Here is a 16893-nt window from a genome sequence, read left to right as displayed (position 1 = left end):
GCGATCACGCAAGTTCCATGAAAATGTGGTGGAATTGTGTGATGCAGATAAAGATCAAGCACATGACTACTACAGGATCTGATGCTTCAGGGATGTGCAGAGAGTGTTAGAGGGGGCAGGGGCTGAAATTCCATAAGAGGGCACCTTTGGACAATGCGTTGCACTGCAACGCATTGAGAGCTTGTAGATCTGCTGTTTTCGGGGCGCAACCCAGCACTCTTTATCTACTGGAGATGCGGTGTAACGACATGGATTTCTAAACAAATTTGTTCAACGCAAAATACTGCGTTCAATTTCAGGAGTCTACTTCGGAAAAAAGGAATTCTCCTGAACGCTGCCTTCCGGTATATGGCATGGAAAGGAGAGGAGTGGCATTTTGCATTTCTTTCACCATAGTAAATGCTGCATTCGTGGCCTGGAGAGGGCAGTCTCTCAGTTGTTTTACAGATGGAAAAAAGGGCAGGGGCTGAAGCCCCCTTTGATGCCTATGTGTGCACGTCCCTGTGATGCTTTATTGTGCACAGGGAACCATGGCAGCAACAGAAAATAGTGAAGAGAATCATTTTGCTAGTGGTGCTCCCTGTGACCACTTTACTGTTTTGGAATTATCAGTCACATGTTGCAATTTGATCAGCGTATCTAGTCTGGTATGTGCCTTCTTTTGGCTCTCTCTGTTCACCTGTCATTCACGTGGCTCCAGCTCATATTTCATGTCCTTTCTCATTAACTGGTAATAAGCTTTTGGATCTGTGTGACATAGATGCACGAAAATTAAGAAGGCTTTGTTTTGAAGAATCGATTCAATCACTTAAATCCATTCAAATTTTATTAAAAAGCCCCATCTCTTTTTAAATCATACCTAAGGCTTATCCCTACTGCAAATGCACACTTTTCTTGTTGGGTTATAATGTAAAAGCTAAAGTAATCAAGCCTTTGCACAAGTATGTGACATATGTACATAACTGTCAGTCTACAAACATCATGGATACAATTGGCCAGAGTCTGCTGAAAGGGAGCATGAAGTCGGGCATGTCCTAATAACCAAACTGTAATTAAAGTACAGGAATACAACTTCACTGTCATTTACCTGTTGTTGTTCATGATAAGAACAGAACCTGATGTCCCGACTAAAAAGGGCCTAGTTTTGTCCTTGGGACTGTGGGTGGGGGAGGGTGGGATAGGGGATTGAGTTTTATTTTTATATTTTATTATATCCGTTTACCTCTGCGTCACTGATACTTAAGAGCGGTCTAACCTATTCCTTATATGTAACTGACTACACTTGACCACTGAAGGCTGTACTCTTGTGTAAAATCTGATGTTTTATTTTTATTTATTTTTCTAAGAATCTGTAACTAAACCTAAATAAAAAGATTTTGAAAAGAAAAGAAAAAGGGGCTCGTTTTGCATAGTCACAGGCAGTTTAAAAGTGAAATGAGTTCCTGTTCAGAAGGTCTCTCATGTAACATTTGGCTATGAAGAGTCTGAAAGCTTGTCAAAGCCAGCAGAGAGCTGAACAAATGAGGAAATCAATTGGCCTGCTAAAGATAGTATGCCTCGCAAACAAAATGAACTTAACACACTCAACCGATGCCATTACCACCAATCCTAGATCAAATTAATATGACATTAATTCTAAGAAAAGACAATTTGCTATAATCAGCTAACTTTATAGGGTTATAAAGAGACACATTATAAAGTACATCCCTTTGCGACATATAGTACTATCCATGATCAAAGCAAGTCATATAAACCGTCAATAATGTTCTGCCTCGCCTACTTGACAAAAGTTTGTGATCAATAATTTAACAGCATCAATTAGCAATGACTCAGAGAGAGACGGGTCTGATGACAACAAGAAGACTGACCCGGGCCTGGCTAATTATACACTTGGCTCATGTGAGAGCACATCAGAAGTAGGATCCAATATTCTTCAAATGCCTATTCTAGCTAAAAGGCATGGAACTCAAACAATGATTAGACTAAAGTGACATGTCATTAATGCAATGCTCACAGCATATTGTAGGCTAGTCGACAGTCACTTTGACTTGTGCTACAAGAAATGATGTGGGGTGTTTTTGCCTCAGGCGAATTTGAGCCAACAGCAGCACGTCACCATTACAAGCTCACACGCTACTTGTCGTTCATACACAAGAGGCCAAATCAGGCTACTTGTAAATGACAAATGGCTGCCTTGAAATTCTAAATAAAGCAAGTATTGTAGCAGTGTTGTTTTTTGTCATAGTCTCTTGAATATTTTTCATTTAGTTTCAGTCACATTTTAGTCACATTTTGTGACTTCACCTGGAAGTCACAAGATTTTAGTCGACAAAATCTAGTTGATTTAGTCGAACAAAATGTGTTTAGGCGGGCCTTGATGCCGTCGTAATGACAGTTTTTTTCACTTGCTGAAAAGAGCCGATCTACAAGCCCACAACACGTCGCAGCGCGACGCGTTGTGGGTTGTAAAATGACTTATACTGGATCTCTTGTCCACTAGTGATTAGTCCCTTCCTAACATTTTAGTCTAGTTTTTAATTTGTTGACGAAATCGTCAGTATATTTAGTCTTAGTTTTAGTCATCATAGCTTAGTTTTCATGTAGTTTCCATTTAGTTTTCGTCCGTGAAAAAAGGTAGTCGACGAACATTTTCCGTCTCGACGAAAACAACACTGTATTGTAGTTGTAAGGATGTGTATATGCTTGCTAACCAGGGCCCAGCAAATGAGTTCCTACAAATACATTTATAAACACGGTCGTAGGAACTACTGTATTTGCCTTTAATTGGCACCTCTACTGCTGTAAATTGTTTATTCTGTTGATAACGTGTTGCTGTTTTTATTTCTCGGTTGGTTGCCGTTTTTCACATGTCTGTAAAAAACTTTGTAACTCTGTTTAGAAAAGCACTGAACAAATAAACTCATTATCATTTAAAATGTGTATGTCTTAACAAAGTCGAAGCCAGCACAAACAAGATGCAATTTCCAGCTGCCAGATGCAATTTCCTGGAGTCTAGTAAGACTATAGCAAATAAAAAAAAGAAATTGCCGTCAAATTTTGTAAAAGAAAAGCTGTCAAAGCTGATTTTAGCTGTCAAAAATAGCTAAACTTGTCTCATCTTTTACTTTCTCTAAAAAACAAAGTTGTCCTTTAAATTGGATGCAATGACCAATACATGATTAACCGAATGTATGCCAAGAACGTGGGATTCCGTTTTATTCTCCACCTCCCGCCTGTGCCAGAACGTAAAAATCCGTCTTTCTTTTATGTAATTTAATCCAGCAATTACAAAATTGCTTTTACTCACATGTTGACAGCCTACATACGTATCCAACGTGCACGCGCGTGCACGCCCGCTTATTTGTCCTTTTTCTGTTCCAAATGAGCCAAAATCGAGTGTTTGAAAGGTTTTTATTCCCTCTTCTTACATGCGGACAAAAACAGCTCATTGTCGGTCTACCGCAGCCTAATTATCTCCTATGAATACAAATATTAGGGGGGCTACACTTCCTGGTTGACCTGGGATCTCTTCTTCTACTGTGGTATTTTGTGCATTTGACTGGCACTGGCCTCATGATCCCGCCTAGTGTAAACGGGAGGGGATTGGGTTTAAAAGCAACAATAATGATATTGGAAGGAGAGAAGCATGGTTTTCACTATAGCAGGCACATACAGGCACAGTTCTGCGTGAGAAACCGCCGCTTACTTACTTTGACTTGAGGAGCGCCGGCAACGTCTGCAGGTATACGAGCAGCACCTCCACGGGCAGGCACTGGGTGTGGTAGCTGCACACCTGGCTGCAGACCGTGGACACGCCCAGCTGCTGGGCGTGGTGCGCCAGCTCCACGCCGCGCTGCAGCACGGGATTGAAGATGTGCGTGTAGAGCTGCCACTGCACCACGGCGTTGCCCCGCAGCGTCAGCTGGCACACGTGGCCCGCGATCTGCTGGCTCAGCTGGTGGTCCTCGCCGAACACCAGCTCCTGGGTAAGGTAAATGGTAAATGGTGCATTTATATAGCGCCTTTATCCAAGGCGCTTACCCATTCACACCCACATTCATACACTGATTGCGGCGGAAACCATGCAAGGCTCCCAACCAGCACATCAGGAGCAATTAGGGGTTCAGTGTTTTGCTCAAGGACACTTCGACACTAACTCTGGGGGAGCCCGGGTTCGAACTGGCAACCTTGCGGTTACCATCCAGCCACTCTACCCCTGAGCCACGGCAGGGGTAGTAGTGTTGTAGTAGTGTTGATTTTGACAGCACATTTTTTTTTAGTTTTAGTCATAGTCTTTGGAATGACACTATCATTTAGGTTTTAGTCATATTTTAGTCACCTGGAATGTTTTAACAGCAGGCGACAGACCAGACGAATTTTCCGGAAGTGCATTATTTGTCTATGGGACCCGGCGACTACTGCCGATGGCAGGCGAACAGGCGATAGGAGGAGGAACGTCGTACCGAAAAGACAAAAAATAAATCATCTTCTCGGTTCGACATCGTCCGGCGATAGCGGGCGATTAGGCGATAGCCAATGAAATTCAAGCGCAACGTCAGTCTAGTTTTAGTTGTAATTTGGCGGGCCATAATGGCTGATTTTACACTTGGTTGCATGCTGAAAATAGCCTATCTAAAAGCTCACAACGCGTCGCGGTGTGACGCGCTGTGAGCTTGTAGATCTGCCATTTTCAGCATGTAAAATGTCTCTTATTTAATTCTACTGGATCTCTTCTCCACTAGTCCATGCCTAAAGGTTTGTCTAGTTTTTATTTGTTGAGGAAATCGTAGTTTGTTTAGTCTTGGTTTTAGTCATCGTAGCTTAGTTTTTATATTTTTTTTTATTTCGTTTTCGTCAGAGAAAAAAAAAAGGTAGTCGACGAACATTTTTCGTAATCTAACTAAATATAACCCTTACCTGGTAGGCCTCCAGAGCGTCCCACTTCCACAGCATGTCCTCAACTAAACATAACTCTTACCTGGTAGGCCTCCAGAGCGTCCCACTTCCACAGCATGTCCTCAACTAAACCTGTTATGCTGTGGAAGTGGGATGCCCTGGAGGCCTACCAGGTAAGGTAGGCCTCCAGGGCGTCCCACTTCCACAGCATGTCCTCAACTAAACATAACTCTTACCTGGTAGGCTTCCAGGGCGTCCCACTTCCACAGCATGTCCTCGGCCCCGCCACCGCTGGGCAGGATGCCCTGGGAGCGGTAGGAGAAGCTGAGGGAGGCCGAGGAGGGCGGCTCGCCTTGCTGCAGCGTCTCCTCCAGGCCCGGCAGCTGGCTGCTGTCCAGGGTGCAGATGTTGCAGGAGGCCAGCTTGGCTCTCTCCGAGGGCTGACCGCCGCCGAGCTGGTCCAGGATCAGCCGGGCCAGGACGCTCAGGACGTGGGACTGGTAGCTGCGCAGGCCGGGGGCCTGGAAGGCGTGCAGCAGGGGTCCCACCACCGAGCGGGGGTCCATGCAGCAGCAGATGCCCACCGCCTGCACGCCGGCCAGGACCTGGAGGATGGCCGGCCCGCTCGGGGAGAGGCGCTGCAGCAGTCGTAAGCACTGGTGGGTGCAGGCGGCGATGCAGCAGCACCGCTCGGGGTACCGAACCACATCGCCCTCCTTCCCCTCCTCCTCGAAGGGGTTCCGTCGAGCGGCCTGCTTGAAGGCGGAGACGGGCAGGCCAGAGAGGTCTCTGTGGTGGTGCAGGAAGTGGGAGTATTCGCAGCGGCGGTGGCGCCGTCTGGCGCACACCGACTGGTGCAGCTGCTCCGACTTGGCTTTCTTGACGGCGCTGACGATCTTGAGGACGCCCGCGATGAGGCCGCGCAGCCTCTCGGCGGCCTCGCCGCCAACTTCCGACTCCATGGTGCGGCTGAGCCCCTCCAGGCGCAGCACGGTCGCCTCGAACAGCTCCAGGCCGCGGTGCTGCACAAACTCATGGATGAGCTCCAGGGCCTGGCTGAAGAAGAAAGGGTTGGGGGCGGAGGCCTGCAGGCAGCCGAGCAGGACCTGCAGCACCCCCTCCAGCAGCTCCGGCAGCAGCAGGGCCCTGTGGCGATAGCGGGAGAAGGAGAAGTCGTCCTGGACCTCCTGCAGGGTTTTCTTGGGCCGAGGGGCGAACGGGTCAGCCTGCCTTTCTAAGCAGCTGCGGATTTTCAAGGTGGCTCGGAGGAGGTCTGTAAGACTGCGTCGAAGGCTGTCCGGCAGGGTCTCGCTCTGTCCCACGTCCACAGACATCAGGTGTAAGATGGTGCGCAAGAGCATCCTCTGGACCAGGGCAATGGGCTCCTCCGTCCAGCCTCCTGCGAGTTCCTCTGCCCCGGGTCCACCTCCTCCGCCCCCCCCCACCTCCTCCTCCTCCTCCACCAGCCCCTGGCCCACAGCAGTCTCCAAACTCCGTCAGGATCTCGGTGAGAGTGGGCACGACGCTGACTGCCAGGCCAGGGTTGTGGTTGATGCTCATGTCAAACTTACAGACCTTCTCTAGTAAAGAAAGCAGCACATGACAGAGGTCAAAAGGCGAGTTCTCCATGCGATTGAAAATGGACATTGCGGCCGGGTCAGTAAGCGTTTCGGTGTCCAGCATCTGGGAGGCGACGGGGGCCCGCGGATGGAGATAAGGCGCGCTCATGGTTTCTGGTGCGGCGGGCGCTGCTTGCGATGCTTCCGAGCGATGATGCTGACCACTCACGCGGATGGTGGAACCGTGAGAGCGTCGGTTCCGCACCCCACCCTGACCTGGTGCGGCTTTGTCTTCAGAGTTTCCCTCTGAATCCGAGGTAGAAGAAAGCTGGGACTTGCGTGCATCTCTCACAGAGTATTTCTGCGCGGTTCTGCGCGAACGGCGTGACTTCCATGAGCCGCTGCTGGTGCGTGCCCGCTTATCAGAGTTCTGAGCATCTGTGCCCGTCTTCTGTCCTTCTCTGCAAGGGATAGCCTTCACCTCCCGGCTAAGGAACACTTCCAACAAGGACGGCAGGGTGAAATCTGTTGGCAAACACACATTTCAGTCAGCATCACAAAGCCTGAAGGTATGTTGATCTAGAAGTGCTTCAGGAAGGGAAAGAGGCTGGACATTTTTGGTGTGCAAATACGTTTAGCCAGCGTGATCTAGTATGAGAGTGACGACACTAGCGCTAACTCCCATTGTAACAATGGAATGCGGAAGTGCTCATTCTATCTCAATGGGATAGTTCCAATGTTTGGAACTATAGTCCATAGCACCCAGCTTTGCGGCGAGATGAAAGTGTGTCGCCACTCTCTTCTTCTACGGCTCGGGGTTATACTGTAGTGTACACATAGAGATACTGACCGTATAGTAACTGACAGTAAAACTTTGTTTAGGTCCAAGTCATGACCTTTGCTGCAATTTATCGCATTTATCGCAATTTATCGCATTCATCTCTACCCTTGGCTTTGCTGTCAGTCTTTACTGTACTATATATCTTAAAAATACGTGTTTTTTTTTCTCAAGTGAATCTTTGTATTTGCAGTTGAATAAAAGGACCAACCAGTGGAAAATGATTTGAATGCTAAATTAAACCAATGCCTTTGACTAAAATCAATTGATGTTTCCACAAACACTACATTTATTCATTATCTGGTCAAAAAAGAATAAATGAAGACATGCATTTTAAACCGCACCAGATTTAAGGCACGCTGCAAAGTCATATCATGTTAATGTACCATTAGCATCAGCCTAATAAACACTGGATTGTTCTAAACATGTACTAACTAAACTAATGAAGATAGCGCTAGATGAGTATTGTAAGGTTCATTTACATAAAGGGCAGCTATTCCCAGCTTGTTAAAAACAAAATCAGTACACACATATACAAATTAATAAAGGTAGAAATGTCTAGGCTCCATGTTAGAAAGGATTAACACTTCTACACTAAATGCCGGTGTCATCCGAAGGTCACAGAGAACGTACTGCAATCAGTGGTCTTCTGTTATGTAAGCTGTATATGTTAGAACAGAGCTTCAATTAAACTAGAGATCAGACATTCTAAACTACAAATCTTCAATTAAACTCAACAACACAGATCTTCAATTGAAATCAGGCTTCACAAAAACCAAATGACAAGCAACTGACCAACTTACAAACAGAACCCAAAGAACCCTTAATTAAATTAACACTGACGATTTTACCATGTATGTACTATGTATGTTGTTCATGGTGTTAATTCAATTCCCACACTGAATAAAACAGTGGAATGAGCGTCGTTTGATGAAGGAGCATCACATGGACTGTTCAGCCAACGCGGTGAAAAAACATCATCATCATTTAGAGCATTCCCATCAACCTTAATAGTGCTCGACACAGTATAGTCAAATAAGACATTGTAAAATGATGCAGACATTTCTACATTTAAAAACAAAGAACAAAACTAAAAACAGAGACTAGTGCTGAAGCTCAATAGAATAGATTGATTGAGCTGTGACAAAGGCATGTTAATTCTTGCCTGTGTGGGATGCAGTGCTCATGTTATGAACCACTCTGCAGCAGTACTGTATGTTCACCCATACGCTACTAAACTAAACACGGTTCAAATAATGTGTTCCGTCGGAGAAAATAGCCCATCTCCAAGCCTTGCTTGTGAGCTCGGACGGACTGAGATCGATATCTTTTCGATAACCAGAGTCGTAATGGTGTCAGTGTGAGTGTTATTTAGTTACCTGGGGCTTTCTCCTCCTGCACCGGGATCTTCCACACCAGCGGCAGCAGAGACAGCAGCAAGGTAAGCAGCTCCTCCCTGCAGGTCAGCTCCTGAAGAGTGGGTTCAAAACATGCTGACGTTATCTCTAGAATCTCCCCCAGCCACACACACACACACACACACTTTTCCCCCCCTGCTTCTCTCTCTAGCCACACACCCGCGTCACGCCCCTACAACACTCCCACTCGGCACACACGCTCTAACTCGGAGAAGAGTATGCAAACGGGACACTCTTATGGGTCCATTTGGTTCCACTCTTGTACGCTCAGAGTTCAATTAACACTGAGGAATTTGACCGTTTATAGACCCAGACACCAAGTCCGTTCACAGAGCAAACTTCACTTAGTGTTTTGCTACCTCCATTTGTGCACATCACGTCATTGTAATCACTTAACCCATTTTGGACTGAGGTCGATTCAAAAAATAAAAAGGCTTCTAAATGTTTTTGTCAGTGGTGCACAACCTTTTTCATGTCAAGGAGCTCTAGAATTATCTGTATTTGGCTGCCGACCCCCCATCTGAAAATATGTTGTTTCAGGGACCTCCCCAGAAGCAAAGATTTGAGTTAAAAACGTTCTGAAAGAATGGGTTAAACCCTCTAGACTTGGTAAACTGGACTAAGATCAGCTATCGAAAATAGCTGATCTACAAGCTAACAACGCTTCCTTTTGCAACACACTGTGAGCTTTTAGATCTGTTACTTTTGGCAAATGTCCCCCCCCCCCCCCCCCCCCCCAACCACTGCAGATGTACTACAAAGTTATATCACCATTCAGATTAATTAAAATGCTTTATTCATTGAGACCTGAGACCAGATTCTACAAATGTCTTTTAAATCATGGCAGTTTACTGAAAAGTTTCTAAATCAGTGGTTCTCAAACTATTTCATGTCAAGGACCCTAAAAATGTAATTAGTCGCCGACTAATTACATATATCTGAAAATATGTTATTCCAGGGACCGCCCAGCAGCAAAGATTTGAGTTAAAAACGTTTGCTGTGAAAGAATATATATTCAAAGCTTTGCACACGTTTTTTACGATTAAAAAACAAAAAGATCTACAAGCTTGTAGCGCCGCTATGAGCTTGTATAATCTGCTATTTTTCAACAGCTAATGGTTAAAGCTCCCGATTGCAGCTTTATATACAAACATAGTGTCTGTCACTTTTCCTGGCCTTCTGTGACCCTCGCAGATCTAAACAAAATGAAAGAGGTGGGACTACACTACGGTTTCCTGGATTTACCCCGTATGCAGATGTCAGACGGGTGTCAGCGAGCGGTGTGGGGGCAATGTAACGTCTACATGACACAGCGCTTCCCTGAATCAACTTCCAAGTCCTCCACGACCCCGCTGTGGTCCAGGGCATTCCTCACCAGGGAGAGACAATTTGTTCCCTCACGTGTGAATTATAAATAAACTTTATCGCCGTAACGTATGTCCTGCAATCACATGATAAACACAATGCAAATGAATCCATGATGATGAATCATGTGTCATCGTGGCTAATCAGTTGACTGTTGGTTCAGGATTAATGTAAAGTACAATTTGAGCCAGGTTTTAATTGTAGTGCATTAGCAGGGTCCCCCAAGACATTATCTGGAAGTGTGCCAGATCACCATGGGGCTCACAACAGCATATTGTTGTGTCATGTATGTATGTATTCCATGTAAATGTGTCCCGTCTATTCAAATGAAACATGGTACCAGCTGCTCCGTTGCCATAAGAAACACAGTCAAATCCAGAGTTGTTCTTATGAAGCCTAATGTATACTTGGTCGTATGATGGTGTCCCACTCTGAAAATGTACAATACCCCCCCTTTTGATTTACATCAAAAGGACATGTGAGCTCAAACCTACAATTCAACATTTTGGTTTTAAGATGTTGATATTCATTTTGTATTCATCCTTAGGACCCCAAATCACACCATGGAAAGCCCGGTCTCCTGCGGGAGGTTTGCACATGCTCAGTGTAAACAGGAACTGCGATGATGGAGTGTTCCAGCAGAGGTGCTAGATAGAAAGCTCATAACTTGTGATGTAAATAATGAGATCCAGAACAGTTGAGAATTAAACAGCAGCCACCCTTCCCTTTTTAAATGTTTTATATCATCCACAGCACTTGAATGAACAGTATCCATGTTCCTTTGTCATTTCACAAAAATAAAAGTTTGACACACAAGAACATGGAAAATCCACAAAAGAAAATATACAAAAACATTAACATTTAGTAAATGTACTTGTCCTTTATAACAAAATCAACTTTGTACTATTCTCTTTTTTTATTATAGTCAGCAACTCTCATGCACCTCTAGCACCTCTGCTGGAACACTCCATCATCGCAGTTCCTGTTTACACTGCACATGTGAAAACCTCCTGCAGGAGCCCTGGCCGCACCTCCGTGCACATTCCTCTTTAATGTTTCTAGCCCACTGACAGGTGGTACCCCCCCCCCCCCCCCTGTTTATTTGTCCTAGTCAGTGGGGAGTGTTGGCTGGGAGGAGGAGTAGGACTAAGGCCCTATACGTCCTCTCTGTGTGTGTGTGTGGGGGGGGGGGGGGGGGGTACTACCTGTCAGTGGGGAGTGTTGGCTGATGAATGAATACCAACATCCTAATACTAAAAAACACTTTGTTTGAAATAGACACTCATGCTTTCCAAGGTGTGATTTAGGGTCCTAAGGATTAATACAAAATGAATATCAACATCTTAAAACCAAAATGTTGAATTGTGGGATTGAGCTCACATGTCCTTTTGATGTAAATCAAAAGGGGGGGTATTGTACATTTTCAGAGTGGGATCATACGACCAAGTATAAATTAGGCTTCATAAGAGAGGACGTATAGGGCCTTAGTCCTACTCCTCCTCCCAGCCAACACTCCCCACTGACAGGTAGTACCCACCCCCGCCCCCCAGAGAGGACGTATAGGGCCTTAGTTCTACTAGTCCTCCCAGCCAACACTCCCCACTGACAGGTAGTTACGTATAAGCTCGCACTTGACGATCGGCCATTTGCAGTACAGGACACACCATTGTGCGAGTATAAACTAGACAAAACTCAGGACAGGAATAGAAAGATGTTCCCACATACAGGACCATTTTGACACGTTCCCAAATTAAGTTAACACTCCTGATGAAGTGCCACGTCACCCCTTACTGACGGGAAAGCATAAAAGAGACAGAAGTCCCTTAGTCATCCAATCATAGCCAGCAGTGGTCAGACACATGGTTTGCCAGACAGGAAGCAAGGATTCATCACCACAATGCCATGAACCCTGGACTTCTAACAAGCTCACTCAACATGAGCGTACATTTGTATTCATGGATTTTAATCCATCTGAAATATACAGCGTGGATTATGCGTCGATCTAACTGTGTGTGCTCTGCGATATACATACATTACATAACACAATTGTATAATACAATAGTGGTCCACACAGATGGAGAAAGTAATACTTTGAGAGGATAGCATTACTATTACTGTAACTGAGATCATTATGGCAAAGTATTTTCTTTATTAAGTATCTTAAGTATTAAGTATCTTATGCAATGAAAGAAAGATCCCCACCCGATATATGATTTTTTGTTATTTACAGTTTCAATTGGCAACTTCTTTGGTTTAAAGTGAACTGACCCGAATACTTAGTTGTTGACAGTGTACAAAGGACTAACCCTTTATTCAAATCGCAGCTGTAATGACACATAACTGGATCTTTGTGTGCAAACTCGGCTCTACATAAATACATTAACCCATTATGGGTGGGAACCCCTTTTGGTGTTATACTTTAGCTATTGAAAGTAGGTCTGCTATTTTTTTTTAATCGTGAAAATGTTGCGCAAATCTTTGAATATATTCTTTCAGAGCGAGCATTTTTAACTCAAATCTTTGCTTCTGGGTGGTCACTGGAACAACATATTTTCAGATGGGGGTCGGCAGCCAATTACATATATTTTTGGGGGTCCTTAAGAAAACTGTCAGGATTTAGAAGGTATTTGTAGAATCAGGTCTAATCTAAATGGGTTAAGCTTCTCCACTAAAGTGCACACTTTGAAACAGAGCACAATATCTCTCAGCTCAATCTGTGGACAGCCAATAAGTGACATTACAAGAGATAAAGCACAATGGCCATGTGGGAGTTTCATTGACAAACAATCTGTGAAATTACACATTTACCATCCAATAATGCAGCCGTCACTCTGCCATAAGGTGGCATATTTTGTTCCCATTAATGGAGACTTTTTGGCCACAGAAAATACGACACTGATAAGAAAGCAAGATTCCCTCCTAAAAGATGGTTTCAGAAATCGAAAGACAAACTCAGTCATACACGTAACTGACATATTTGCAATTTTGGGTTGTACTGCCATAATTACCAGCAGATACAGCATAATATATTTATGTCTAACAAAGTTTGAGAGATAATGAAAACCCTTAGAGACGGCACGTTTAAGCCTTGGCATCAGATCTGAGGAAAAATTAAGATGTCTCTTTCCCTCCATTTTGTTTTAAGCTCACACAGGGTCAAATTCAATAATATGGTCAAAGCCGGTGCCATCTTTCCCCCTGGAGGCTACACAGTAAAATTATCAGTGTTCATTAACCTATTTGTGTACAAAATGTAACCAAAATGTGGTTACATTTGTACACTCTCAGAGTTAAAATGACCACTTATAATTAATTATACAGTGCTGATAAATGCTGGTAGATCAATGCTGGTTCCTCACCAAAACACCTTAAGGGTGAATTCATACTCACCATTTTACGGCCGGAAAAAAACCTTGTTTCGGTTCCGTAGAGACTACAATGTGACGTCATTCGAGGCGGGAACCGTACTAAAGTCGGCGCTTCAGTGACAGTGCAACTGAAACTTTCTGATGAGCCCGGCTTCGAGTTCAATTTGTCGGCCGTGAAGCCAAGAAAACACCGGTAGTTTTGGAAGAGACGCAACTTCGCCACCTTCCAAATGCTTGTGTTGACAGACCTGCTGCTCCTCTCCTCTCCTCTCACATTCGTTCTCAACTTAAACAATAAAAAAAATATACAGTCTAAAATAATTACAACCCTATACTAGGCTACACAAATAAACAACACAGTCAGGTAAAACAAAAACACAAGATGCCTCTGTTCCCCACAACGCATTGCGTGCTTAACGAGCCGTGTTGCACGCACGCACGCACGCACGCACGCACGCACGCACGCACGCACGCACGCACACACACACACTCCGACCCCCACCCCCCCTCCCCCCCACGGAGGAGGACGCACCGTGCCAGCGAGGGTCAGTCAGATTATGTATCCGCGGTGCGAGGCTCATTTCCCGGCCACAAGATATCCATGTCAAGGACCTCCTATATTTACAAGCCACTTCGGCACTAGCCTTGAGGGAGTATGAATTGACTTTTATAGAGCCTAACCTAACTAACTTGAGGTCTGGGACCTTTCCCCAAACAACCTTTTTTTCCGGGACTAAATAGGAGTATGAATCGGCCCTTACAGTAGCTCCGTCTGATCCAATCAGACCATTTATACCAACATGTACAAGCCTAATTGGCATGTCTAACCATTAGGGGTGCAACAGTTAATCCAACTAAAAGGGGCTTAAGTGAATAAACCCGACTAATCGATTTAGTCTACGAAAAATCTACTAGAATTTCATCATGTTGATTTGATAAAAAAAAAAAGAAAAGAAATTAACTTAATGTTTTATCCCACAATTTTGTAACCCATTTTTTTCACCCAGTGTCAATTATCTATCCTGGGCGCTACACTTCCTCTGCCAACCTGGGGGGGCAGCAGACTGACCTCATGCTTCTTTCTATGCATGAGGAGTCCAAGCTGCTTCTTTTCACCTGACAGGGGAGAGTTTCCCCGACCGGACGTAGCGCGTGGAAGGAACACGTTATTCCTACCAGTTCAGACCAGTTCCCCTCCATCCAAAAGTCATGCTTCTTAACTATTTGATTAATCGAAAAAGTAATCAACAGAATAATCACAAAGAAGAGAATGGATGGTTGCAACCCTAAAAGCAGGCTGCGCGCACACTGGCTTTGGTGTGTGCTGGCGCAGCCATGTCGACCGAGGCGTCAGTATCAGTGTGTAGACACAGATCTGTCTGCATAACAGTAACACTGGGGTCAGTCAGAGCCTGTCCCCAATTAAGACATGGAACAATACCTGCCTCTGTGGATGAACCCATGCCTACCAGTTAAAATGGTCACCCAAATAGCATGCTTACAACACAATGTCACAGAATAGAAATGGACGTTATAAGAAATGGAATGGCCGCCGTTTTCCCCCTACATAGTTGTTTTGATTCCTGTTAAAAGGATAATTCCATGCTAGAAGGCTTTCTTACCTTTATTTGTAGTTGTTATGTCCACACCAAAGAGGTCCAGGTGTTATTTTGTGAAAAAGTGCATTATTGGCTATTTCCCCTAATATAAGCCGTGAATGGGGGTTGGGTTTTTGTGCTAATTAGCTTATTTCCATCAAAATAAGAAGTAAAGTGTAGAGTAGTAGTAGATTTTTGAGCGATGGAAATAAGCGAATTACGTAGCACAACACCCCAATGCCCCATTCAATTCATCAAGGGCTTATGGTAGTGGAAATAGCCAATAATGCGCTTTTGCACAAAATAACACCTGGACCTCTTTGGTGAGGACGTAACAACTACAAATAAAGGTAAGAAAGCCTTCTAGCATGGAATTCTCCTTTAATGTCATGGCAAAAACAAGCGCAAATTCTCATACTGTACCGTATAATGTATAAAAGATTTGCCCTTATAAGAAAAACCAATGTGCCTCCGCCTCGTAGGACTGCTTCCTCACCAAAACATCTGTCTGCCTTAAGGGCCGATTGATACTCTCACTATTTTACAGCCGAAAAAAAAACTTAGTTCGGTTCTGTAAAGGGGGGGGGGGGGGGGGGGGGGGCAATATCAACATTTCCACACAATATCAAGTCTCATGTCACACAATATCAATATAATATCAATATAATAGGCCACTGTATTTGGCTATTGTTAGGTCAATGTTTGCACAGATGGCCACAGCCTGTCTATCACTTCCTCCTGCATGTGAGGCAGCCTTGTCTGGTAAGGTCACTAGGTCACTGGTCACTAATACTGTAGCTTTTAAGCTTTGTATAAAGTTAACTGTGCATCTGTTCCAGGAGTAAATTCCCCCAAGCAGAGACTAGCTACTGTACCACTTAATAAATGGACAAACATTCTGCAAAAATAGCAGATCTACAAGATCACAAAGCGCTGCCACGTGACGCGTTGTCAGCGTGTAGATCGACTATATGATATTTAGTGTAGAGGGGAAAAAGGAGTGGGTATATAAGACAGACCCCTGGGGGACACCGGGCAACGAAGCATTTAGGGTTTAAGTGGTTAACTATCTCGGGTTAAATTATGAAAATGTAACCTTACGTGTATGTAAACCATCCATTTAATGTGCATAAGACCATTAAGGGTAAATAATCAATGTGTTAAGCTTGAACGACTGCCATGGATAAGTCTTTCAGGAAGATAGTTTAGCAGGCATGGAAACAGTCCATGGAAAATACCATAGAAATGGAGGTGCTGTAAAAAGATGAACAAAAAAACAATGATCTCTAACTGACTTCAGTTCAACCTCAGCCCTGGTGCTGCTGCAGTAGAGCAAGAGCACATTTAGACGTCAGTATAGTAGCCTATTTGGATAAAGCCTTTGACAGAGCAACCAAGCCAGGAGACTGTAAAAGGAACTACGCCATAGACCTAGGCTAGCTCTGGTCCATAGCTCTAATGCGTTGCATTTAGAGCTATGTTACTCTCGACTTCTGCCGCTCGCATGAATGCAGAGTTTGTAGACTAGCCTCTCGTCTTTAGCGTAAATAAAAATAACGTTTTTGCTACTCACCAAAACAAAGGCAGGTTGTGTCATTAGAAAGCCTACTTTCCTTTGTTTCCACCGGAAAAGAAATACTTTTAGTTACTCCACTGCGACTTCTACCGATATTGCCCAGAGAATTGCCTCAAACAATATTTGTGAAAAAAAAATCCCTTTCTGGCCAAAAAGTACCGTTTATACGTGTGGTGGGGGGCTCAGAGTGCTTCCACTAAGGAAAGTAGGCTTTCTAATGACACAACCCGCCTTTGTTTTGGTGAGTAGCAAAAACGTTCTTTTTATTTACGCTA

General features: G+C 44.4%; 1 protein-coding gene across 1 annotated transcript in view; it reads right to left on the bottom strand.

Moving 5' to 3' along the window:
* The window catches only part of lyst (lysosomal trafficking regulator), a 102699-nt gene that overhangs the window by 65634 nt on the left and 20172 nt on the right, over positions 1-16893 (bottom strand). The window contains 4 exon segments of the mRNA XM_079513311.1: positions 3711-3982; positions 5133-6369; positions 6371-6980; positions 8673-8763. Coding sequence (XP_079369437.1) covers positions 3711-3982; positions 5133-6369; positions 6371-6980; positions 8673-8763 — 2210 coding nt within the window.

This window comes from Electrona antarctica (genome assembly GCF_951216825.1).
Source record: "Electrona antarctica genome assembly, chromosome: 10".
NCBI lineage: Eukaryota > Metazoa > Chordata > Actinopteri > Myctophiformes > Myctophidae > Electrona > Electrona antarctica.
Note: the sequence above shows the minus strand (reverse complement) of the source record. Positions and strands in the feature narration are given on the sequence as shown.